The sequence below is a fragment of the Sciurus carolinensis genome, chromosome 4, assembly GCF_902686445.1.
Source record: "Sciurus carolinensis chromosome 4, mSciCar1.2, whole genome shotgun sequence".
Taxonomy (NCBI): Eukaryota; Metazoa; Chordata; class Mammalia; order Rodentia; family Sciuridae; genus Sciurus; species Sciurus carolinensis.
In genome coordinates this window covers 13,780,140-13,803,867 of record NC_062216.1, presented here as the reverse complement: position 1 = coordinate 13,803,867, position 23,728 = coordinate 13,780,140, and the positions used below count along the sequence as shown (strand labels likewise).

Genomic DNA, 23,728 nt, shown 5'->3' with positions numbered 1-23,728 from the left:
AGCTGCTCTGCCTCTGGATTCTGATTTGTGCTGCAGGAATTTTGTCTGTGGGTTTGAGCCTCTGGTAACAAGATGGAAGCATCGTGCCTCATCTTTAATTCCCAACTTTGGTCCTTGAATTTGGTCTAGAAGTCTTGCTGGCCTCCATCTTTTCTCTTTAGTAAGCAAAAGTGGTCTTGACTCAGGTAAACAACATTTGGGTATCTGGCACTGGATGTTCGGGATTCCTTTATTCAATTTTTAGCTGATACCTGGATCCAGACCTTTTAGAGGTCAAACTCTACCTGACTGACCCAGCTGGCCAGAAATTCCTTGTTGGAATTGCTTCTGGACTCCAGCTCATGAACTCCGGCAGAGATTCTGATTTAGAAGGTCAGTTATGGAAATGGTAGGAATGAAGGATAGCTAAGGGGCAGCAGAGCCTCAACCTGCCTGGAACCACAGGTGCTTCTGATACAGGTGGCTCATGAATCACACATTCTGAGCAACACTGGCCCATACTGAAGTCTCTGAAATTCTGACTTCCATGTAAAGAGATAAATTGTCATGTTGGCCAATAGAGATTTAAAGCCACACAGTTTAAGACCAGGTAAGAATGACCTGTTTTAAATCAGAGCTTCTTTGGAGACAGAAAACAATGTAATATTTTAAGGAGTCTACATGTTTTCTCCCTAAGTTTTTCTATCCTAGGTATTTTGCTTGATTAGTTGAATACAGAGGAAACTTGGAGGTGAACTTCAGGCCATGCCTGTTCACATTACTTTAAAATTTGAATTCGTTCAAATCTCTTTTTATGGACTTGTGCCTGGGCTTCCAAAATATAAAGTGTCTTCTCATCAGGGACTATTGTCACTGTCCCCTGCAAGCCCTGCCCTTAATCTCCCCATACTCCAGCCGGCTCCCACTAAATGTTAATAATGTCCTGCTGATAAGTACTTCATGGGCGATCTTTCTCTGAGCTACATTTTTAGAGGGAGAGATGAAAGGAGACTGAAAAATTAAAATCAAGATAAGCTGTCTCTCCCTGGAATGTTCTTAAGAGGATGTGGTCATTTAAAAGCATTCTCCCTCTTCTCTTCAGTGTTTGACATCTGAAGTCATAGCAGATGCTATCACACCTTGCTTTATTAGCATGGCTACAGTCACCTGTTTCAAAAAGCCCAGGAGCATTAACCTGAAATGAAAAGAAAGTGGCACGAAAGAGAAGATAAAGGGAAACTGGCTTTTGGCAGCAGGAGACTCGGGCTCCCCGCCAGCCCCCTGCAGCTACTCTGTTAAGTGGCTCTGCAAATTTATTTTACAGGGAGATCATTTCCACTATCTGAGTGTACTGAGGCTGTTCAGGCAGGCTCCAGAAACCCGGTTACATTATATAACTTAAGGCTCTTCCATGAGAACTTGGGAAGGCGGTGGGGGGCTGGGGAAGGGTGAGCTGAGGAGATGAGAGGGATGGGCTGTCTTTGGCATTCAGCAGGGTGCGTGGAGGAGAGTCAGAGGGTTCAGGAAGGTTGGACTGAGGATGGTGCACATGAATGTCACAGCCACGGAGCCTGAGGTCGCAGGCGTGTGCCGGCAGAGCAGACTCTCTCCGGCCAACCAGGTGAAGAGCTGGGAGCGGAGAGCGGCTCTGCAGCAGCTGGTAGAAGCCTCGCAACATGGCGCCAGGGCTGCGCCTACCCTTTTATTTCTTCTTGTTAGAGATGAAACGTTTCTAAAAGATGGATGGGGTGGAGCGAGGTAGGGGAAGTCCCTTGAGGTGGGATGACCTCAGAGCCCAGAGTTGCAGAGCACAGATTCCCAGTGTTGACTTCATGACCCACTGTCCTGACTCGGGCGTTGGGGACTTCTGCTCTGTGTCTCTGTTGGTTGTCACACAGGGGCTGTGGCTTCTGTGAATCTCTATTTCCAGGCCTGCTGCTTCCCCCTGGAGTCTGACAAGGCAAGAGGTCTTAGTTCATCAGTGTTACAATGCTCTTATTCAACAGAACCAAAACTGACGAGTGGGTTTCATCCACATTGGGCAGCTGGTTTTATTCTGGCTTCTGAGCCAAACTTCCCTGGCAGCCAGTGACCCGGCAAATGATTGCTTTCATCATAAAGCCCAAGAGGGACTGGGGGAGGAACAAGGTCAGGTGTGAATGGATTGACCCATCCGGGAAACCTGCTCAAAATACCACACTGGCTTCATCGTCATATAGAAGGGGCAGCAAATTAGCAACCTGGCACTAAAAATATAAGAAAAGATTGTGAACTCTTATCATTCTGTAGAGGTGAAGGTGGTTACTAATCCTGGACTGTGATTAGTGTGGAGCTTGGCACTTAGAAGGAGCTGGGTAATTCACGTTGTATGGATTGCCTTGACCTTGAATTGTGTGATTTAGTAGGGTTCTTGGAATAGACACATAATCTCTTAAATATTAAAATTGGATGTATATATGAATAACTGGTAATCAAATATGATGGGAGTTTGCTACTTTGAAAAGGGCTTTTATATTAATACATGTGGTGAGAATGTGGCATTGCTATTTTTGAATCCTTTAAGGCCAAAGTATAATATTTTTATAATAAATAGTTACTGATAGATTGAAGGCCTGCTTCTTGATGTGATTCCTTAAAATGTTATTTTTTGTCTACTACAAAAATACAGTGCTTTATAAAAATCCTGGAAAAAACCAAAACATAATCAAAAACCAAAAGCAAACCCAAACTTAAAATAGCAAGTTACTCTATGAAACAAAGACAATTATTACTAACATTTTATTATATATTTCTAGTCTTTTATATATGCATGTTTATACATGTGTATATATTTTTGCAAAAAGATCATATCATACATTTTGCTATAATCTTTTTTCACTTGTATGTATATGTATATAAATTCACTTTTATCCTTTTAATGATTAATTATTATTTAATATAATATCATAGTTTCTTTTCTCAGTATTGTTGCAAGTATAAATTATTTTGATTTGTTTGGTAACGCAGGTTTTTGTGATAAATATTTCTGCAATAAACCTTGCATATGTATATTGTCTTCAACTACATTTCTAGAAGTGAAAATTCCCCAAGAATTTGTAAAGTTTTAAAACACTGTGCAGTCCTTAGTAGAATATCCCTCAAAAGGTACTCAACGTTGCATTCACATCAGCTGTGTAAGTCTTGTTAAAACACCATACAACTCTGAAAATTATTATTTAAAAAAGAAACCTTTTCCAAATAGACTGGTAAAATACTATGTGTCTTGAGCTACTTAAATCTGCAATTGCCAGTTGTATTTGTTGTTTTGTAACTTGCTCTTATTTCCTTGACTGATTTATCTACCAGAGTGTTTATGCTTAGAGATGATAAGGACCCTTTTTCTCTTTTACTTGGTTCTTCTTGTTGTCCCAGAACAAAATCTTCTGAAAAGAGAATGACTACCTAAAATTTAACTAGGACACATTGCCATTCAATTAAATTAAGCAGATATTTACAAAATATCTAGTTGGTACCATGCACTGTGTTAGATGACAGATGTACAATTTTGAAAGACACTGACTTTTACAGTCTAGTGAGGAAAGAAAAGGCAATTTAAACTCCAATAGATACTTGGAAGCAGGTAGAATGTGCACCTAACCCTGTCTTAGGTAGTCATGGGAGGCTTCTTGGGTGAAGAAGTGAGTTTACGGAATCCCAGAGAACAAATAATAGTTAACCAGACATAGAAATATGTGTGTATGTGGGCATGGGTCTGTGCAAAGAAGTCTTTTTGGAAATAAAGTTGTTCTGAAGAGTGGAACTTTGGCTATATTAAGATTTTGGTGGCTGTCATACATGGGAGCAGTTATCCTCTAGTTCAACATGTGGGTCTGAAACTTCATAGAATTTTCAGGGGAAATGCAAGAGATATGAACACATACACAGCCATTGCAGTATGGGAGTAGACAATCACACCCAAGAAAAGTGCATAAAGACAAAGAAAAGGGTTAGGGCAGAAAGGTGAGGAACTCTGATGTTTAAGAAATGGGAAGAGGAGGTAAAGATGACATGGAACCTTTAGGGGAGGAAAAAGTGTTGACGTGGAAAGCCATTTAAGGAGATCAGCATGTTGATAGTGCCAAAGGGCAACAGATTAATCAACGAGACAAGGGATATGAAGTCACTTTTGGAAGTGAACTTTGTTTTTGGTTATTGTTTTTGTTTTTAACCTGGTGATAGGCATTTCAGTTAGGTGGGTGTCAGATTCTAAAGGGTTAGAGATCACGTGGGAGCTGACGAAATGAAGGAAAAGTGAATGCCGACTTTGTTGCGTTCACTTTGTTGTGCTAGAGAGCAAACCCAGGGCCTCACGTTGCCTAGGCATCTCTTTAAGGAGGACTGTTGTGAAGAGATGAGACAGAAGGATAAGGAGCACCTGAAGGCTTGTGATCCTGCCCGAGGGTGGACATGATTGGGATCTAGAACTCAGGTACACTCCTTAGTTCAAGACAGCAGGGAAGATTCTGCAACTGTTGCATAGGAGAACAACGGTGATGGTGTGGATAGGTATGGCGATAAGGAATTGGGACATCTTTCTTGTGATAGTTTCTGGTTTATCTTCTCGGTAGGAGGCAAGATTTTCTTGAAGAAAATTGGAGAAGAAGGGAAGTGGCTGGGTGGGAGGTTTGAATTGATTGAAGGGTTTAGTAGTTGCTATGGAGAATAGAAAAGGGAATTGGACAGGAATGGAATAGAAGATTCCCAGGCAGCGCGAAGGGTCCTTTTGTGCTTGAAGCTGACAAATTTTAAGTGACACCGAATATGTTCATGGCTTTCTGATTTCTTTTCTGTAGCTGAGAAGGCAGACTCCAGGGGTGAGATTTTTCCAGTTGGGTGTGACGGAAGATTGATGAATCAGGCTGTCCGAGGGCAGTGCAATAGAGGGGGGCCATGGGTTCAAGGCTGGGCAGGAGGTTATGGAGACAGAAGGGAGTGGAATGATCAGGAGGATGCAGAACAGCCAGCGTGAGCTTAACCGGTGCAGCGCAAATCAATGAGGAGGAGAGCTGTAAAGAAAGGGAGTTGCAGTCAGAAGGGAAGATTTCACATTCCAGACACCGGAATTGTGTCGGTTTCAGAAAACGGCACTAGTTAACTGGTTATGAAACTAGTTAACTGGTATGACATGATCAATGACCAATCAGAGTAAACAGCCGGTATAACCATAAGGTTTGACCCTTCTGGTTCCAGAGTGTGGCTCAGGGGTACATCCTGTCATCACTGGAGTTGAGGAGGGATGAAGTTTGAGCCCTGGATGAGTCACTCCTAGGAATACTGAATTTTCCCAGTCTTATGATGTGACTTGGGAAGGAAAGGGAAAAATCACGAATTTGATATTGTCATCATTGATAAATGAGAGGTAATTCCTGTCATCATCCCAAGGCTGGCAGGAGGGCAGTGATAAAGAGGGGGAAGGCCTCAGCCGATGAGAAGTTTTGTTGGACAACAGCAGAACCACAGTGCGGAATAGCACCGGGAAAGACAGGTACTTGGAACCCGCCAGCCAACCTTGGGCATTGGAAGAACCAATGACCATTTGGTCTTTGGGGGAGGGGTCAGGTTTCAGTTAGGACAAGAAATTGGGGGGGAATCTTAAGAGATGTGGAAGATTGTGTTAGTCAGTTTTCATCACTGTGACCAAAATACCTGACAAGAATGACTTAGAGGAGGAAAAGTTTATATTAGGGTCACAGTTTCAGAGGTTTCAGTCCATGGATGGTTGACTTCATTGCTCTGGGCCGAGGGGAGCATTATGGCAGAAGGGTGTGGTGGAGGAAAGCGACTGAGCTCACAGCAGGCAGGGAGAGCCAGGGACTAAATATATAATCCCCAAGGCATGTCCCCAGTGATCCACTTCTTCCAGCCCTACCCCACTTGCCTACAGTTATCACCCCCAAATTCATTCAATTATTAATCCATCTAGTGGTTTGATACACTGATTACAGCTCTCACAATCCAATCACTTCCCCTTCTGCCTTAACACAGGAACTTTGTGGGGCCTCATTTCCAAACACTAACAAAGAAACACAGCTGACCTTTCATGTCCTTGGCTTACTCATCTGCAGAGTCAACCAACTGGAAGTTGAAAATATTAATAAAAGAAAAGTTGCATCTGTACTGAATAGGTACAGACTTTTTCTCGTCTTTATTCCCTAAATAATGCAGCATAACAATGGTTTACATAGCATTGACATGGTATTGGGTGTTATAAGTATTCTAGAGATGATTTATAGCACATGGGAGGTTGCACATGTTTTATACAGATAATACCTTATTATGTGCAAGAGGCTTGAGCATCCACAGATTTTGCCATCTGAATGGGGAGAGGGTCCTGGAAGCAATCTCTGTTGAATGCCAGGAGATAACTGAAGTAGAATGGGCAGTAGTGGGAAATCAGGGAGGGGGAGTGTGAAGCAATATGGGAAGGTGCAGATGGCAGAAGGCTGGATGAATGGACAGGCTTGTATTTTGAGTGGTAGCTTTGTACCACTAGGATACAAGGCATGATGGGATTAGCAAGATGCAAGGTTTCTAAAGTATTAGTCCTAGTAGGTTCCTGATGGATAGAGAAAGGGGAGAAGAGGAGCCTGGGCCAGTGTGGAGGAGTGAGCTATGGCCGGGAGGAATTGTGCTTCCAAGAAATCCCAGGGCAAGTGAGCAGGCTGTTGTTGGAATTGGTTCCAGGACTTTGACCACATGTTGGAAACAACTTCAGTCTCTTGTGGGACATATACCGTATCTGGTTTTCCTGCAGCAGAGTACACCTGCAGTGTGACTTAATTGTGCTAGAGTTGAGAACAGCACTCTATCCTCAACTGGAAGCCACAAATCCCTTAGTGCAGAGGGGGAGCAGGAATACGTTTAATTGGCAGGTCAGGATCTGAATTAGTGAGTTCTCGGCGTAGCACGCTCACGTCAGTCATCAGGCAGTGTTGAGTAGCTCAGTGTCAATGCTCAGTTGATTCATACTCAGCAATTGGGCTTCACTTAGTTGCAAAATAAAGTGATATGCATTGCTCTTCACATTTTGTAGTACTGGGGGTGGGCCTAGGTAATATCTCTCCCTGGCCTCCAAGTTCTTCCTTGGGGGAAAAATAATCAAGGGGCCCTGAGTAATAATGCAATTCACAGCAGAACTGGAGCCCAGAGAAGAGTAACTAGTGAACGGAGGGGCTTTATACCTATGTATCAAAATACTTAAGTATAGAAGGAAATGTGATGTAGCCTGATGAAGAGATGGTCACATTCTCTCTATGTCACCCCTCTCTAGTATGATGCCTTGCGTAGATTTAGCAAATATCCTAAACATGTTTGTTGATGAGTCTTTTGTTGCTTTGCTCAGATTAGCAGAAGAAAGAAACAGCAACTGCATACCTTTAACAGGGCTATTGCCAGCAGGAAATGTAGTTTCAGAGTGTTGTTACAAACTGGCAGACTTAAGGATACCTGAAATTCATTTTGGGGAGCTAGTATCCAGAATTAATTACTTTACCCACCATGGCCACAGGCCCTCCATTTCCTGGCAGATTCTGCTATTGCTGCTAGGGTCTCAGATCCTATGGGAAGAAAGTTCATGGATTAATCGGTGGTGGTAGAAAAAATTCATCCATTTATTTCCTTCCTTCCTTCCTTCCTTCCTTCCTCTGCTCACAAATGCTTAGTGCATGCTGGTTAAGCATCAGATAGATGACTAGGGCTTTCCGTGTCGAGAGCAGGCTGTGGTGCCATTTGCTGCCTGCTGGGCCAGACTGGGGAAGGCTTCCAGAGGGTGACATGGGCATTGGTGAACAAAAAAGACTTTGGGGGAAAAAACTATTCATTGGAAGGAATGATATGTGTGAAGGTAGTATGTGGAAGTAATGAGGCAGAAAAGGTCATGGTGTCTTTGGAGGCATAATGAGAGGTTAGTTCTGACAGAATCCAGAGGGCATGCTGGAATAAAGAGCCCATACTTCAAGTGGCTTACACTTGAAGTCAGGAGGCTTGATTTTTGTCTTTGAAGCAACAGGGAGCTACTAAGACTAGGAAGGAAACCATCCAACTCGCACTTTAGCAACATCCCTGTAGTGGTTGTGTGGAGGGCTCTAGAATTGAGAAAACAATTCAGAGACATCACCACAGTTGGGACCTTGCTACTCTAAGAATCCTGCTTGAAGCAACAGCATCAGCACCACCTAGGAGCATATTAGAATTGCAGCATCTTGGACCTTACTTGGGAACTAAGTCATTCTAATACTATTCCCAGGTGACATGAACAGCCATTCTGAGAGGCCATGATTTAAGAAAGCTTCTTTAATGGTCCGCATCTGATGCTAGCCATAAGGATGGTTCGTCATGATGTTCATCTGGACCCCCTCAGAGGAGCAAGCTGACCTTTACTTCTCTTGTACTACAGACTTACAGGCTATTCCATGATCTCTGTAACCTCTTTTCAGAAAGGTGGGCAGAAAATTCTTCTAAAAAATTAATATGATTCAATGCTATGGAAAATTCTACCATTTGGGGCCAAAGCTTTTCAAAATGCCTTGGTCATGGGTTGTTAGTACATTGGCATTTGTGTTCTTTTATTTCCTAAACTTGGTGATGGGATGCAGGTGTTCATCATGGTATCATATGCTGCTTTTTGTCTGATGCAGTATTTTATAACTCAAGTTTATAAAATCTTGATTCAATGGTAGTGTGTAGTGATCCACAAAAAGATAAAGAGCAAGAAAAGAATCCAGGCAAAACGCTGCCTCAAAACTCATAATGAGGTGGGAGAGGAATCTCCATGGTGGTGATGGCACTCATGTCCCTGCTAAAGGTCATGTTTGTTCAGTGCTCAATCAGTACTGTTCTGGGGACACCTGCTATATGCTAGGCACTATTCAAATGCTTTATATGTAACACATTTAATTCTTAGGCACTTTTGGAGGTAAGACCTATTATTTGTCCCTATCTCATATAGATATTTTCACACATGCAAAACCTAAGGTGTGAAGAGGCCAAGACTCTTGACCCAAAGCAGCAGAGTTGAACTCAGATCACAGAAGTTCCAGATTTGAGTCTTTTAACTCTACCCTGTGGCCTCAAGTACAGCCTCTATATAAAGAAATATTGGCAGAAGGGTGAGAATGAAGGACAGTAATGAAATGAATGTCCTTTTTTCTCTTGGCCAGGCCAGAGTCAAGCCAATGAAACACATTTTTGGCCTTCAATTGGCAATCCTTGTTGTATTGGTTAGTTGCCCTGTGCAAAGCTGAACTTGGGAAAATGCTGTTTAGAGCTTGCGATGAATGGTGTTGAGAGAAACATACGTCTCCATTTGAATTTAAACCATAGGAAGAATCCACTAATTAGAAAAAAATGATATAGGTTTCTCTTGAAAAAATATTGCATCCCGGAAACCCACCCCCTTTTCTATGACCCTCCTTGGAGGCCCAGCTGTCGCTCTGGTGTGAATCCTTCTCCCACTTTCTGAGATGGCGAGTGTTTGTTCTCCTTCTATCTGTGGTGGTAAGGCTGGCACTGATGCCTGTGGTGTTAAGTGTGTATTGGGAATGTAGTAAGCTGCTCACTTATCTTACCTCCTGTGACAGCTCTAGAGGGTCACTAGCACTGTCCCCATTTTACAGAGGAAGAAAGTGATGTATTCGAGATTAACAAATACATCTGATATCAAGCAGTTAATAAGGGGCAGAGCCAGAATTTCAGCCCCAGATATCTGACTGCGTGGTCTCTCTTATGGAAACCTCAGAGCTGTCTGCTTTCCCTGTCATGTGGATTTGATAGTCTTTCTCCCTCTCCCTATGCATTCTAAATAATGTGAAGTATCGAGCGTGCCATTTTTGTACTGGAGACACACTGGTGAGTGAGTGTGCACCCTGGTCCTCAGGTACTTCCAGTCTAGGCTAAAGGGAAGATCGTCCAGAGAGCCAGGACAGCATAAATGACCTGGGAGGGAGAAAGAGCACCGTTCTTTCCAGTACAGCCTGTGGGGCTGGGATGTGGAGGCCCTTGAACAGAGAAGGTAGAGCTGTGTGGCTGGATTGCTGAGGAGCCTGGAGACCAGGAAGCTTTTTCCAACCACGTAAGGGTGTGGGTTTCATTTTTATCAAGAGGGTTAATGGGAGCCAGTGAATGGTTTGAATGAAATATGGAAAATGGTGATTTAACTCTATTCATGAACATATTGACACTTAGTAACTTTAAAAGAAAATGAATCAGTCAGTGACTTCATGCTAGAAACTCTCACTCAAGAAGTTTTTAAAGAATAACAATGAAAGACATAGGGGGGAAACCAATAAAATGTAACATTTTATTATTATTTTTATCTTAGAAGGAATTCACCAAAGGCTTCATAATTATGCTATGGCATCTTTAATTATAAAAATAAGCAAATAAAATAACTTGCATCTGTCATTACCATGATATGTTTCATAACCTTTATATGCACATGGAGCTTAAAAATGTAATTTAACAATAAATAATGACATATACCAGATATGCTCACTGTTTATTCCAGTACTCAGCCAAAAACCTAAATATCATTTAAATTATAAATACATAATGCAAATATAATGGCACAAAAATGTCTAAAGTGCAACCAAATCACAATAGAGGGATCATGCAAACTGGTCTAGGTCAGCCCCCGAGTCACTCTGTGTAGCGAACACAAGATGAAGCTTTGGAAGTTTAGAGGCAGAGGGGGCGGGGTGGGGAGGGAGGAGCAAAAAACTAGCAATGTTGTGAGAACTGCTTCTTTCTATAGGTATAGATATATGTATTGTGGATACATATATAAGTATCACTGTGGGGAGAAAAAGGGGTACCACGGTTTGAAGAGATCACAGAAAAAAAAAAAAGAACATAAAAGAGAGAGGAAAAATTAAAAAAAAAAAAAAAAAGGAAAAGAGAGAATCTACCAGACTGAAATCAAAGAGAATTTTTTGCTAGGAATCCTCATGAACTACTTGTCACTTTGGGGTCCTGGCTTTGTGGGTTTGCAAAATGGACACAACACACACACTTTATCAGCTTTTCTGGTTGGGAGAAGTCAGCCTTGCCTGGGGTGGGCGGTGGGGGCGGGAGGGGGAGAGTCTAACTTAGAATATGCTCTACCTGATTTCCAAGAGGCTAAGGCAGTGTCCATTTGTTTGGGGACCTGGGGATGGGACAGGTCTGAGTATAAAAATGCCCTCAACAATCTGACGTCAGCACGCTTGGAGGCTGTGTGGGGACAATGGCGAAGCGACGGTGCTGCTGCTGCTGGGTCTGCCACCTTGTTCTTGGTCCTTGAGCAGCGCGTTACTGGTTTTAAAGGCTTTATGGTAAAGTTGTATTGCTTTTCGTTTTTCTGGAGAGGTACCCTTCCTCCTCCCACCAGGGTCCCTATCACTCGATTTGGTCAAATCTTGAGTTTGGCCTAGTGAGAGTCAAGCACCAAGAGTTTCTACGCAAGCGAGATTGGAGCGGCCCCTGCAGAACTGCCCCTCCTCCCTCTTCCTCTCTTGACATTGACCTTTGGTGGGCAGTGACGCTCATAAGGGACTGTTGGGTTCAAGGACAGTGACCCTGAGAAACTACTGTTGTTCATAGATAGGCGAATCATTTGGCTTTGGTGGTCGCCATCTTGTAAACATCACGGCAAAACAATCAAACCACCAGCTCTTTTTCCCTCTTTCTATCTTTTTTTTTTCTTTTTTTTTTTTTCTTTTTTTTATTTTAACGATCCTACAGAGATGGTTCAGCTGCCAGGACTACTTTGGCAGGCAGCGTGCTACAGGACAAAAATGTAAGAGGAGTCTATTAAGGCTGGACAGCCCAGGGTTATTTATACTCCCTTAGCCCCAAGTCCCCCGGACTAAAGACCCAAAGGCTGGTTGACTCATCCCTGATTGCTTCAGTGGGAGATCCCCCACCCCATCATCTTTGCCAGAGCACTAGGCACTGATGAAAGGCGGGGAGTCAAGAACTGCCACTTCCCAAGGTACAGTCGGCCTTATCACACCAAGTGGTCCAAGCCCGAAGGGATGCTCTTTTTGGTTCCTGTAATTACCAGTTGGATGTGACAGAGCTGTTTCAGGTTAGATCTAAGTCAAGTGTAGCCTCTGGGTTGAGGTGGGCTGGGAGATTAACATCTTACCTGGGGTCCTTCAGATAAACCTGTTGGCTTTTCCTATCTCATATAGGCCCTTCTTAAGTTTCGATGTTGAGTTAAAACTACTTCTACCCCCTTAGTTATAAAAAAGGCCACAAGGAGCATTTATGTGGATATCTGGAAGTGAGATAGTTATTCCATTCCCAGGAAAAGAAAAATAAAGCTAAGTTACAAAACTAAATCTATATGCAATAAAGTTATTATATACTGCTTTGTTTAAGCAGAGTCCTCTGGAATTTATGTACAGTACATTAGTTTTCAGCTATTTATATTCCACAGTTAGACCTTAAGATTCTCTGGTTTTAAGACAATTGTTAAAGATACTTTTAAAGCTCTGAGCAGTTACAGTACATAAAGATGTTAGCTTTTTGTTTTTCATTAGATGCAAGAAGATGCAGGCTCAAAGCCTGGTTGGAGAGCCAGACTTGAGCAATTTGGTAAATGTATCGGAAAGGAAATTAGACATTGGAGGATCGAGACCATAAGACACTAGCTCATTAGAGATCAAGAATTCAAACATGACATTCATATTCGTCCATGGCCAGCACAGATTCATAACACGAATTCCATTCAACATCTTTATGAGCATTTAAGACATGCATTTAAATAAAGTTGTTTCGTATCAGCTAACTCTACTGGGGCAACCATTCTAAAGGGCTCCACATCTTCAAATTACAATGACGGGGCAGTTACATGAACGTTTTGTGTCTGAGGGCAGTTGGAGGGGAGCTGGGAAGAGAAATGGTTGGGGAAGGAGATGGAAGAGGGTATGTTCTGCAGAGAGGTGGGATGGTGGCGTGGATTCAGTGTGTGGGGATGCTGTCATGGCAGAATGTTGGATACTGATTACAGAAGCCTAGTTTCATGCAGTTTTCTTTAAGGGGGATAGAAAATAGGAACTACTTTAAAAAAAAAATCAAACCAGGCACAGTACACTCAAAGTTGGTGTGTCAACACCCCAAAAATGATACTAGTTTGGTGAGGTTGTGAATACTTCTCCCTGGTTACGCACTCTCGTGGGAAGTACGTTTGATGTGGGAGGGAGAGTCCCCCTCACCTCGGAGGTTCCTGAGGAGGACTTTCAGCTTCTGTGGCTCACTGGTGCGCCTCCTGTTGAAGTCGGCTCTCGGGTGGGTTTGGGCACAGTGGTCCGTCTGCAGGATGTGGAAGAGGCTGGCCATGTTGGGCCCAATTTTCTCCATCAAGCTGTCTCTGATTGAGCTAACCGTGTCTTCGTCACATTCCAGTAGGCTTCGGACAAGTCTGTTGTAGTATCTGCATTGGGAAAGAGAGTGCGTGGGACAGTCAATCGTGACAGCCAGGTGAGACCCAGCTAATGCCAGTCCTGACTGGTTAAACCATGCAAACATAAATAGTTCATCACCCATACATTTGCTTCCAAGTGTATGAGCTCCCTGGGTTTGCTATGCCTTGTGAAGGAATTGGTCTTCATGTTTAGAATTCAGGAGATTTAGATCAGACTTTGAATCACAGGCCTACTGCACTGTCTGAAATTTTTAGAAACAGAATTTTAATGGTAAACAGGACCCACGGAGACCATTTAGGGGTCAGTACAACTCTTTCATTTTGTAGAGAAGAAACTAAGGTGAGAGAGCCCAAGAGATTTGCCCAAGGCCACAGAGTGAGTTAATGGCAGAAATGGGACTTAGTCAAATGTAATGAATATAACAAAGTGGGCTGAACACTCAATGCTTATAGTAATAGTTATGGCAAATGGATTTATAGTTATTTGGATGCATTTTCCTTTTTCTTGGTGGTGCACGTGCTCGGGTGTATGTGTGTTTGAGATTGTCTTCTGACTAAATTTCCCTAGGCCCCCGTCATCTTGTGGTTCATATATTTTTTCTAGGAAATCTCAGCCAGTCTTGATAAAGGCTTCTATTGACTGATTCCATTTTCAGGCTTCTGTCAAAGGTATCTTTCAGCCAGAAAACCAAACACAAAGCAACGAGGATCTTTCAGCGGAAAGATGATGGTCCTTAAGGTTCTTACCTCTGAAATTCCATGAAACCTCTTACTGCCCTGGCTTCTGCTGACCTCTTCTTTTTTCCAATGTCCTATAGACATTTGGCTTTTGTCACAAACCCAACCTTAGCTGGTTTCTTGATCAGTATTTTTCCCCAGATAAGACTGAAAACTTATAGAAAGTGGGGTTTATCTCTTGCTCACTGTAGATTTTTAAATATATTTTGTGGTCATTGAGGAAATGGGACTTTAAAAACATAATTCTCTCCAATTAATTGTGATTTCCTGAAGAGAAAATGATCTGTCGGTGTGGTAGATTTTATAAGAAATCTCATGTTTAGTATAAATTACCTTCATTTTGGAGCCAAATCCCCCAAAATGCAGCTAAACGTTATGGCTCAGAAATCTAGTCTTTAGAGAATACAAATTACTCATGCTATTCTTTTGGAAGACAGTGCAGGTGTATTTCAATTTAAGTTGGAATGTACTTGCTCCCTTTTGAGGTGACAGTTGTTCAAACCCATTAGCTCCGTTTTCACTAATAGGCTGTGACTGATCCATGGTACTGTGTGGAGAGACCTTTCCTCCAAGGAGCCTGAGATCTCTGAGACCACAGGATCATCCATGAAAAGAAACCTGTTTATTTTTAACTTGCCTCCCAGAGCATAGGATTGCACATCTTTCCAGAAGAACTTAACCCCCAGAGAGGTCCTTTGAAGGATGGACAGTAAATAGAGTGGAATGTGGGTAATGAAGCCAAGTGGTCATCCTTCCGTGGGTGAGGGATTGAAGTCGGGGGCGGAAAGAGAGTGCAGGTCGGGGTTGTAGACACAGTCCTGGCTGGACCCTCTCTCCTGGGACAATTACATCCAGCTGTGAGCAAAGCTGGGATTCTCTGGCACAGGGGAACATTTTCCAGCACTTTGGAATTATAAAGCTCATGAGTCAAGTAGCCCTTGCTTGGATGGAGAAATGGGGAGAAAACTGGTTTTGGAAAAACCGAGAACAAACAGTTTTGTGCTGATAGCTTCAGATAGCTACATACATGTTTGTCTCTGGGTATCTCCTAACTTTTGGTCCTCTGGATTACTGTGTCTATTTCAGAGGGCAGTTAGGTCTGGGAGGATAAGGCCCAGGAAAGACTTTATTGCTTGGAAGTTAACCCTTCCACTTTAGAAAGGGCTATTCTTGCCAGATGAGCCCCCAAATGGCTGGAAACAATGATCTTCCCTTAAAAAGAACAGAAAGCCCTTGTCTGGATGAAGAAGTCCAAAACCTTAAAGGAAATGAAACTTCGATAGCTACCCTTGTAGGATTAGGGCCACGGGAAACATGTGGCCCCACCCAAAGTGCCTGCTGTCTTTCTCTGAGGGCTCCTACCTGAGTGTTGCTTGCTCTGCTAGTCCAGGAATGACACCCTCGTGACTGACCATCCTGCATCTCGCCTTCCTGCTTCCCTGATGGAGCTTTGTTAGCTCAATAGAGCAGTTTGGGGGAGCAACAGCTGCTGGTGCCTTGAGGTCAGCAGGGTTAGCCCTGCGCCTCTCCATTAAGGCTGAGATATGACATTTACTCTTGGACTGCGCTGGTTAATGAGACACCTCTCTCCCACTGGTCACTGAGTGAGACAGATTATTGAAGAGGTTGTGCCACCAGCAAAAGTGGACTCAACAGTGGTCACATATTTAGCGAGCACCCTCTTGCAACAAGACTTATTGTTTCCATAGCTATTGGGAGGATTTTCCTTTTAGGGGAGAATGTATGCAAATTTAATTGCTGACCATTCTGGTGCATATATATTCAATTATGCCTGGTATTCTATTTTTGGATTGTGGCTATTTCTTGCAAGATTTTCTGGCTGCCACTTTTGAAGTAGGAATCAAAATAGCTTGGCTCAAGGCCATGTGAATTCTGGGCCCAACTCTTACTCACAAGCTGTGTGACCTTCAGCAGGTCACTCCTGTCTCTGAGCCTCCCATCTTTAATCAGAAAAATAAGGCAGTTAGTCTAGATTAATGTCATCTTTAGCTATGGCATTTTATATTTCTAGGGATTCCATACATATTTTTCTTCTCAATTGGGCAAAAATAGTGCAGCTGGGGGTTAAGCCCCTCCTTTGTAGGAGGAGCTAGGACTTTGAGAAGATTCCTTTCTTTCTCTCCATGGCCTTTGTGGTGGGTGGAGGGGCTGTGTGCTGCGAAGACCCAGTGAGCCAACTGTTCTGATCCCTCAGCCTGAAAGGTCCTTTTTAAGCATGTTTCTTTCTCCCCACTTTGAAAATTCCATCCCTGACTTTTTTTTTTTTTTTTTTCTTGGTAAAGAATACGATCAGATATTCTCCATAGCTACTGTTTCAGCCATGCCTACCCAAATACACACACACTGCCTAGGAACGTTCTGTGTGAGGGTTTATAAATAGTCCTTTGTTTCCCTTGATCAATATTATTCTTCTGTTTCCTGTTCCCTATCCATGCCCTAGAGAGTTGGACGCTTTGTCAGTTTTCCCACTCTGGATCTGGGTTGGTCTAATTGGTTCCCAAGCCTCCCAGCTGCCTGATTGATTCTGCCTGCTTCCCTGGTCACTGAAGGCACTGTTTGCAGATTCAGCCAGGGAACACTTCAACTACCTTTCCTTTTCTAGGTGCATCTGGGTCAAGGAAAACTCCCTTGCTCTGACTCCTGGTCCAGTCACAGGCTTTTAGATTCTCCCAGCCTCAAATCTCATGCTAGATAAGTCACAGGAAGGTGGAATGAACCTGTAACTACTTCCTTTTGCAATTCTGTGCCAATTGGCACCAACTTAGCGTGTGTCTATGGTGGGACAGAGGCTGGGGAAGCAGGATGTTTCAGGAGGGTGAGGAGCTTAAACAGAGCAAGTCAGGCCCAGCTTGGAACCGGAAATCTCTACAGCCCTAACCAGGAATAATATTAGCCCATTGCAGTGAAATATTTGGAGGAAGGTAAGGGCTAGCAGGGAGCTTGGTCTTCCAGAACAGGCCATTTGTTTTCCTTACCCACCTTTCCAATTACTACAAGTCCCCTAAGATGCAAAGGGGAAATCAGAAGACTCTCTTTTTGACCATTTTCTGAAGGTGTTGAAAGATAAGGCAGCCATTAAAAGGAAAAGTGGTCTGGTTAAGAGCTCTTTCCATGAGTCCCTTCTTGGGAGGGTTGGTATCTAGAGTCTGGTATATGCACCCTCCTTCCACAGCACCTCTCCCTTCATATGGAAGATGCTGTGTCAGTTGAAATGATGTGTCAGGATTGTCTCAACATTGGTTTCATGCTGTGTAAACTTGTGGCAATGCCATGCTGCCCCCTCACCCCCATCTACTGCAGGAGTACATAATTTGTCCCTAGCCACTGCCCAATGAAGGAGTCTCCATTTCTTTTCCTTATGGTGAAGGATGTCTCTAACAAATAGCCAGTTTTCATCTCTACCCATGCAATGAGTATCTTCCTAGGAGAATTTTAAAACCGAGGTTGATATAAAAAGACCAGCCATTTGAGAGGCACGGTAGAGTTGATTTTCCTATTTTGAGACAATTGGTTAGAACCCTGGTCCTTGTTTGCTTTGGAGGGCCAGACAAATGATTTCCATAAATTGACATGCGGTTCTGAAGGGCACTAACAGCTAAGACTGAATCAGAAATTTTACAGAGTTTTATGTTAGGGACTTTGTCTCCTCCCATAGGGAAACGCCTGCTCTGGTCTTCCATTTGCCTACGTGGACACAACTAGCTCACTCATAAGCCCCAGAAGCGCTTGACTGTTGCCATTTTCTGAAGAAGGGTGGTGGCACCTGGCTAGGAAATTAATCAGATAAATCTGTGATAGCTCTCTGGGGACCAGAGTAAGGCAAGGCTGATATTTGCGAATCTGAACAGATTTGGCCGAAGAGTCAATGGCTCATGGAACTTTGGGAATGCGAATCAAGTTTTAGGCCAAGGGCCATCACAAGTAGGCTGACCTTGACTGGGCTACCTTGCATCTCTCCCTGACACTCCTACCATATGCCTCAGTTCCTGCCGGAAGCCTTTGCAGGTCACCCACATGAAAGCAGGAGGTCAGTCTTCTCATGTGCTGGGACTTCACCCCTGGCTGGTAAAGCCAGTGAGCTTGGGAAGAGAAAGGACTGATGCTCAGATATTACGAGCTCAGTGACTTTGGGTCACGTGAGAGCACTAAGACAGGGATGCACTCTGGTTAGCCACTAGAACTGCATCCTGGGAAATCTTGGACTCAAAGACTGGACTAACATAAAGCCTAGAAGGGAACCTAGGTCATTTTGCTCTTCACCGAGCAAATCTAAATGCCAGAGAAATGAGTTGACTGATTCTGGGTTAACCAGTGAAATGTCTGACTGGGCTTGGGACTGATTTGAAATCCATGCAGATTTAGTACAATCTGCATTATGATATTTGACCAAAGTTTTGATCCTGGCCAATTATACTGCTGCATGGTTATGGTTCCAGCCAAATCTGATGTCTCAAAAGGTGGTTTCCAGAAATGTCACCATTTCCCTCAGGGTGATGGCAACAAATGGACAAAGAAAATGTACCCAGGGATCTGCAGATGAAGCTTTCTGTTAGCTGCATGGAAAGACTTTTCTATAACAGTGGGGGGAAAAAAACCAAGCTGCTCAAACTGTCACAACTCATCACAAACATATTTTTCCTGCAAAATCTGGGAAGACTGTAAGCTAAAATAAGAGCATGACTGTGGCGATTTAACCCTTCCTCCCAGTCTGGCTCTGCCAGCCCCCCTCCCCTCCCCTCCCCCTGACTGCAAAGAAGTGGACGGAGTTCATACCTGTTGGAGAAGTGATTGGGCAGCTGCACGACCTCAGTGATGGCCTCGGGGTTCCGCTTGGCGACACTGCACACGTTCAGCTTGCTGTAGCACTCTTCCTGAACCTCCGCAATCATCCTCTGGAAAGTGGAGCACCTCCGAATGGCCAGGAAGACCTTGGAGGTGACCCCATTGGCAATGCACTTTAAGCTCTCTTTGACGAATGCTTTTCCCTGCCGAGGAGGAGGATAGGAGAAAGAGCTTAGCTTGAACGCACAGAAGAGGTCAGGGGGTGCAGTGTGGGAATCTTCAGGGGCTTGTTTTAGCTTTATATCACGGCCATCTGCGTATCCTCGCCAAGAGAAGGTTGCGTGCCATGGCCAAGAACGTAAAGAAAGAAAGAAAGAAAAAACCCCTTCCCTTAGAGAATCTTGAAAACTGAGCTCCACAGGAAGGAAACAAGAGGAGACAAGAGAGGGGTCATCATCGACCACCCTGCCTCTTGACAATCATCATTTTGTCACACTCCAGTTTTAGATTCCTGGATGGAGACTTTGGTCATTTGGGTTACAAGCCAGTATGGCAGGTCACACGGCAAGAAGTTCTTTGTTAGAAGAACATTTTCTTTTCCTCAGAATAGGAAAGGCTTCTCTGCTCATCCCCCTCCTCTTATAAGCCAGCTTCTGTCGGCTCCTTACAGGCACGCCCTGGGGTGGGGGTAGGGAGCGTGTAGGGCTGAACCTGTTTCCTGACCAGGCTGTGCATGTGTGTGTGTGTGTGTGTGTGTGTGTGTATGTGTGTGTACACATACCCTGAGATGGCAATTTTGTATAGGGAGGCTGGGAAGCAGGGCTGGTTCCCTACAGGACTGGTTCCTCAGAACCATAGTGGAATGCTCTGTTAAAGACAGTCAGCCCGAGGGCGCGGGGGTCAAGGTCTTGTTACCTGAGTGTCAAATTTAGCAGCGCTGTACAAGAAGGATTTACAGATGTCGTACATCCCATCGGTATCACAGGTAGAGTTTTCCAGGCAGGCAAAAGCCCCACAGCCAACCTGCAGAGCACTGTTGAGGCAGCGAACCACTTCAGCTGGAAGAGACCATCACAACCGTCAGACAGAGAGGACGCCGGGTGGGGTCGCGCCAGTGCAGAGGTGAAGTTCAAGGCCAAGGGATCTGAGAAGCTTATCCCAGAACTCTGTTCTGAGGACCATTACATAGACCCATTTGAAGAAGTGCAGGGGTGAGAACGAGGATGGGCAGGACCTTGTGCTTCTGAGGGCCAGAGCACCTAAGGCCAGTGAGTTCCCCCGGGGGGCACGCCCTCTCCGCCTCACCCTCAAGAGCATTTTGGTGACTGAAGCAGGGCTGGGGTCCCGGCCATGCACAGTGCCTTCCAGCAGCTCTGTGGGATCAAAGGCCATCACCTGGCACTTGAAGTGGCTGGTGATGGGTTTAGGAGGTGGGAGGGTCTGTTTTCCACAAAATGCACTCTAGGGTAAAAAGCATGGGATTTTAACCCAAATGGCAGAGAAGAATTTGCCAAGAGGCCACTTGGAGGGAGACCCTTCTGATTTCAGGCTTTTAACTTACCATGATATTGGCAGAAAAGAATCTCATCTGTTCATGTTCATCCCAACCCCCACTACAGGTTAGTGCTTAGAGGTATGTATAATCTCTCATATTAAAACCTTTTTTTTTTTTTTTTTAAGAGAAACACAGGTGTGGAATAACAAGGCCAAGGCACTCCTTGTGCAAGACTGGAAGAAAACCGCAAAGAGCTTGCATGAGGCTTTCTACGTTCTGGATAAGATCTCCCATAAAAGTAATTTCTCTCCCACAGAAGGGGGGTGTTCTGGCAGGCAGCTCGGCAAGAAATGATCTGTAGCCTTCATACCGTAGGATTCTCCTCCGAGATCAAAAGCGTGGATCAGTTAGGCTTCCCCACCCCCTCCCACCACCCGCAGCCTCTGGGATGTTACAAGTCATTTCCCTAATTATATATTTCCACGGGTTCAAATTATAACTTTGCTTTAAGCAGTTTTAATATGCATTAGGGCTGCTATTGTTTTAGGCAAGCTGGAATTGTGAATCACGGCATCTCTATAGCAACTAAGTACAAAAGGAAGTGAAGCAAAGCCCTCCTCTCGGCAGGGACCTGCTCTTCCAAGGGGAGCACGCTCTGCAGCATTTTGACACCTGCGATCCCATCTTTGCTGACAGTTGGGGGAGAGAGGGCTGAAATGGAAGAGCAGTGAGTTGGGGCGACAGGGGCAAGGAGCTGAGGTCTCAATGCAGGCTTCCTGACGCCCCTTTTCTTTCAGAGGCCGGGATCATACACAATTAACTGCTCTGGGAGTCAGGATGAAAGTGAGACCTTCCCCTTGGAGAAACAGCTGCTTCATTTCACAAATATTCTTTTTCAAGGGGCTTTCTGGCCACGGGCTGTCTGCAAGGGCAACTGAATGGAGCCTGGGAGAGAGCTGGCAGGGAGTGAGGGAGCGGTATTGGGGGTGGGATGTGGAGGGTTTTCTCTGAATCCGCCCTGGATTTGCAAACTGGAGGGCTATGGATCCGAAAATCAGTCTGAAGAGGGAGCTTCTCTGTGTTCTCTGAAGAGGTAGAGAAGTCAAGTTAAGGGGTCTCAAAGGGGGAGGGGGAAGGACAGCATCAGACAAGCTCCGTCTCACCTTAAGACCAGCTTCTGGAAAGTGTAGAGAGTGCTTTGAAGCATGCCAACATTCAAGCCTCTCCCCCGCCCCCTCCCCCCAAGAGGGTACGTGCCAGATTTCAGGCAATCAGGCTAGGCTTATGCAATGAAATACCCTCAGCAGAGCACCCCGTTCCTTCGTTAGTTGCATGCAATTTATTAAACAAAGGAGCTTCACTTCCTAAGGCTATTGGATTACACTGGCAGTTTATTGCCATCGGGCACGAAGCACATTTATTATCAAGATCAGCCGCTACAGACACAGTTGCAAAAGTGAGAGAGAGGCAAATGAGGACAGCTCTTTGGGGGAGAAGCCGGTCCTGGGTTTGCGCTTACCTGAGTTCTGAGCTGCCACCCGGGATTTCCTGGGGCTCACAGAGTCATTCTGCTCCGCCTCATGGCTCGCAGCAGCACTGATCACCAGCACCAGAAGCACTGCTGAGTTTTGGAGCATTCTCTGAGAAGTTTCCGCTAAGTTGTTAGGTTTTTTTTTCCTCCCCCCCTTTCCTCTTTCCCTCTCCCGGCTTGAGTGAAGATGTGGAGCTGGATATACTGAAAGCTTAGGTGAGGATTTGATGAGGATTTTTTTTTTTTTTTTTTTTTTTTTTTTTTTTTGTTGTTGTTGTTGTTTTTGCTGCTGATGCTGCTCCTGCGGACCCTGCTGCCACCACTGGCTCCTCTGCTGCTGCTGCTGCTGCTGCTGCTGCAGTCGCTGCTTCTTGCACCTCTGGCTTTTGCAAACTGGGGGCCCAAGAGCTGCACCCAGGGATTTTATAGCCGTTCTTATCGGTCCTCAGGATCAGGGACCAATCATATGCCTCAACTGGTCAACTCAGCCAATAGGAGGGCACGCTTATTCAGCTGGAGCTTTTTGACTTCTTAGAAATATTTTCCAGCAAATTAAAAGTACCTGCTGCCAATGTTTTATATGTGTGCGTGGCTGTGTGTGCAGAGATGTGTGAAAAAGCTATTTTCACAGATTAAGGAATCACTTTGTATTGATTGAACTAAAGGAAAATCATAGGAAGATCTCTCCAAGTGCTTTTTGAAATCTAGTCATCTTTTTAAAGAAATGAGTCATTGGGGGCGGTGGGGGGCACAGGTAGGGTGGGAAGGTGTATCTCTTTGGATTAAAACTTAATCTAAACAGAGTTCTCTTGCCCTAACTTTAACAGGGTGTTCTCTGTTTCGTAAGCTGTGTACACGATGGCTCTGCATGTTTGTGTTCCCAGGTAATGTGCATCTATGATGTGTTTCTGTGACCTGCGGGCATCCTACATTCTGATTCACATCCGGGAGTCATCAAGGAAGGATTTATGAGTGGAAGAGTCTTGGTGGACTGAGATAAGATAGCTCTGAGCTGCTGCCCCAGCTCCCCTGTGCACTAACTCTATGACCTTGACCGAGTCCTTTCCCCTTGCTCCAGCTCTGTTTTCAAACCTGTAAAATGTCGAAGTTGAACTCTGGCAGTCCTTACACCTCCAAAGGGATGTGATTCTCCACTAACACATTAAAAGACTCCACCTTTTCAGTCACCTGCAGAATTGTAAACCCCCAGAGTGTTGGTGACCATAGGCACCCCTGCACACCCACCCACACCACACTCAACAGAGACATCGTGAATGCCTGGAAATTAATAAGCTGTGTATTCAAGCCCAGGAACTCCACAATCACGTTGAAACCATAAGCTGGTCAAAGCAAGATGAAACCTGCTGGGTAAACCAGTTCATTTCTTGGGGGGTGGGGAGGAGCAGGGGGCGGGACTGGGAAGAAGAGGTAGGGAAAGAACAGAATGTGTAGGAGAGAAGACTGATAAACTCCAGACTTAATGGGAAAATTACAGTGGCATCACCAATCATGCCTGCTATAGAAGCTCGTATTTTCTTATAAGAGGGCTGTAGGCAACACTAAGGCTTGTCCGTAACTTGTGAAGGAGCTTAATGACCCATGAGAGGACTTCTCAGGGTAGAAAGGTGGTCATTAAGGGCTGTGGTGAAGTGAAGGGATTAAACAATAAAACCTTTAAGGATTTTCAGGAGGGCCATTGGTGATTGGTACAGACTTAGGTAGGATGATCTTACGAAGA

General features: G+C 44.5%; 1 protein-coding gene across 1 annotated transcript; it reads right to left on the bottom strand.

Moving 5' to 3' along the window:
* Nucleotides 1-11,652: 11,652 nt before the first annotated feature.
* On the bottom strand, nt 11,653-22,371 carry Stc1 (stanniocalcin 1). Its single transcript, XM_047549979.1, has 4 exons — nt 21,979-22,371; nt 19,880-20,022; nt 18,956-19,167; nt 11,653-13,432 (listed from the first exon to the last, which is right to left on the bottom strand). The coding sequence occupies exons 1-4, from the start codon at nt 22,094-22,096 to the stop codon at nt 13,162-13,164; spliced, it is 744 nt and encodes a 247-aa protein (XP_047405935.1). The 5' UTR covers nt 22,097-22,371; the 3' UTR covers nt 11,653-13,161.
* Nucleotides 22,372-23,728: the final 1,357 nt, after the last annotated feature.

Excerpts from the sequence above, each read along its gene's own strand:
- Stc1 (XM_047549979.1), bottom strand. The coding sequence starts at position 22,096 with ATGCTCCAAAACTCAGCAGTGCTTCTGGTGCTGGTGATCAGTGCTGCT. Across the intron at positions 19,168-19,879 it reads CTGCTAAATTTGACACTCAG|GGAAAAGCATTCGTCAAAGA; the intron begins GTAACAAGACCT and ends CCTCCTCGGCAG. Across the intron at positions 13,433-18,955 it reads CCCAATCACTTCTCCAACAG|ATACTACAACAGACTTGTCC; the intron begins GTATGAACTCCG and ends TTCCCAATGCAG.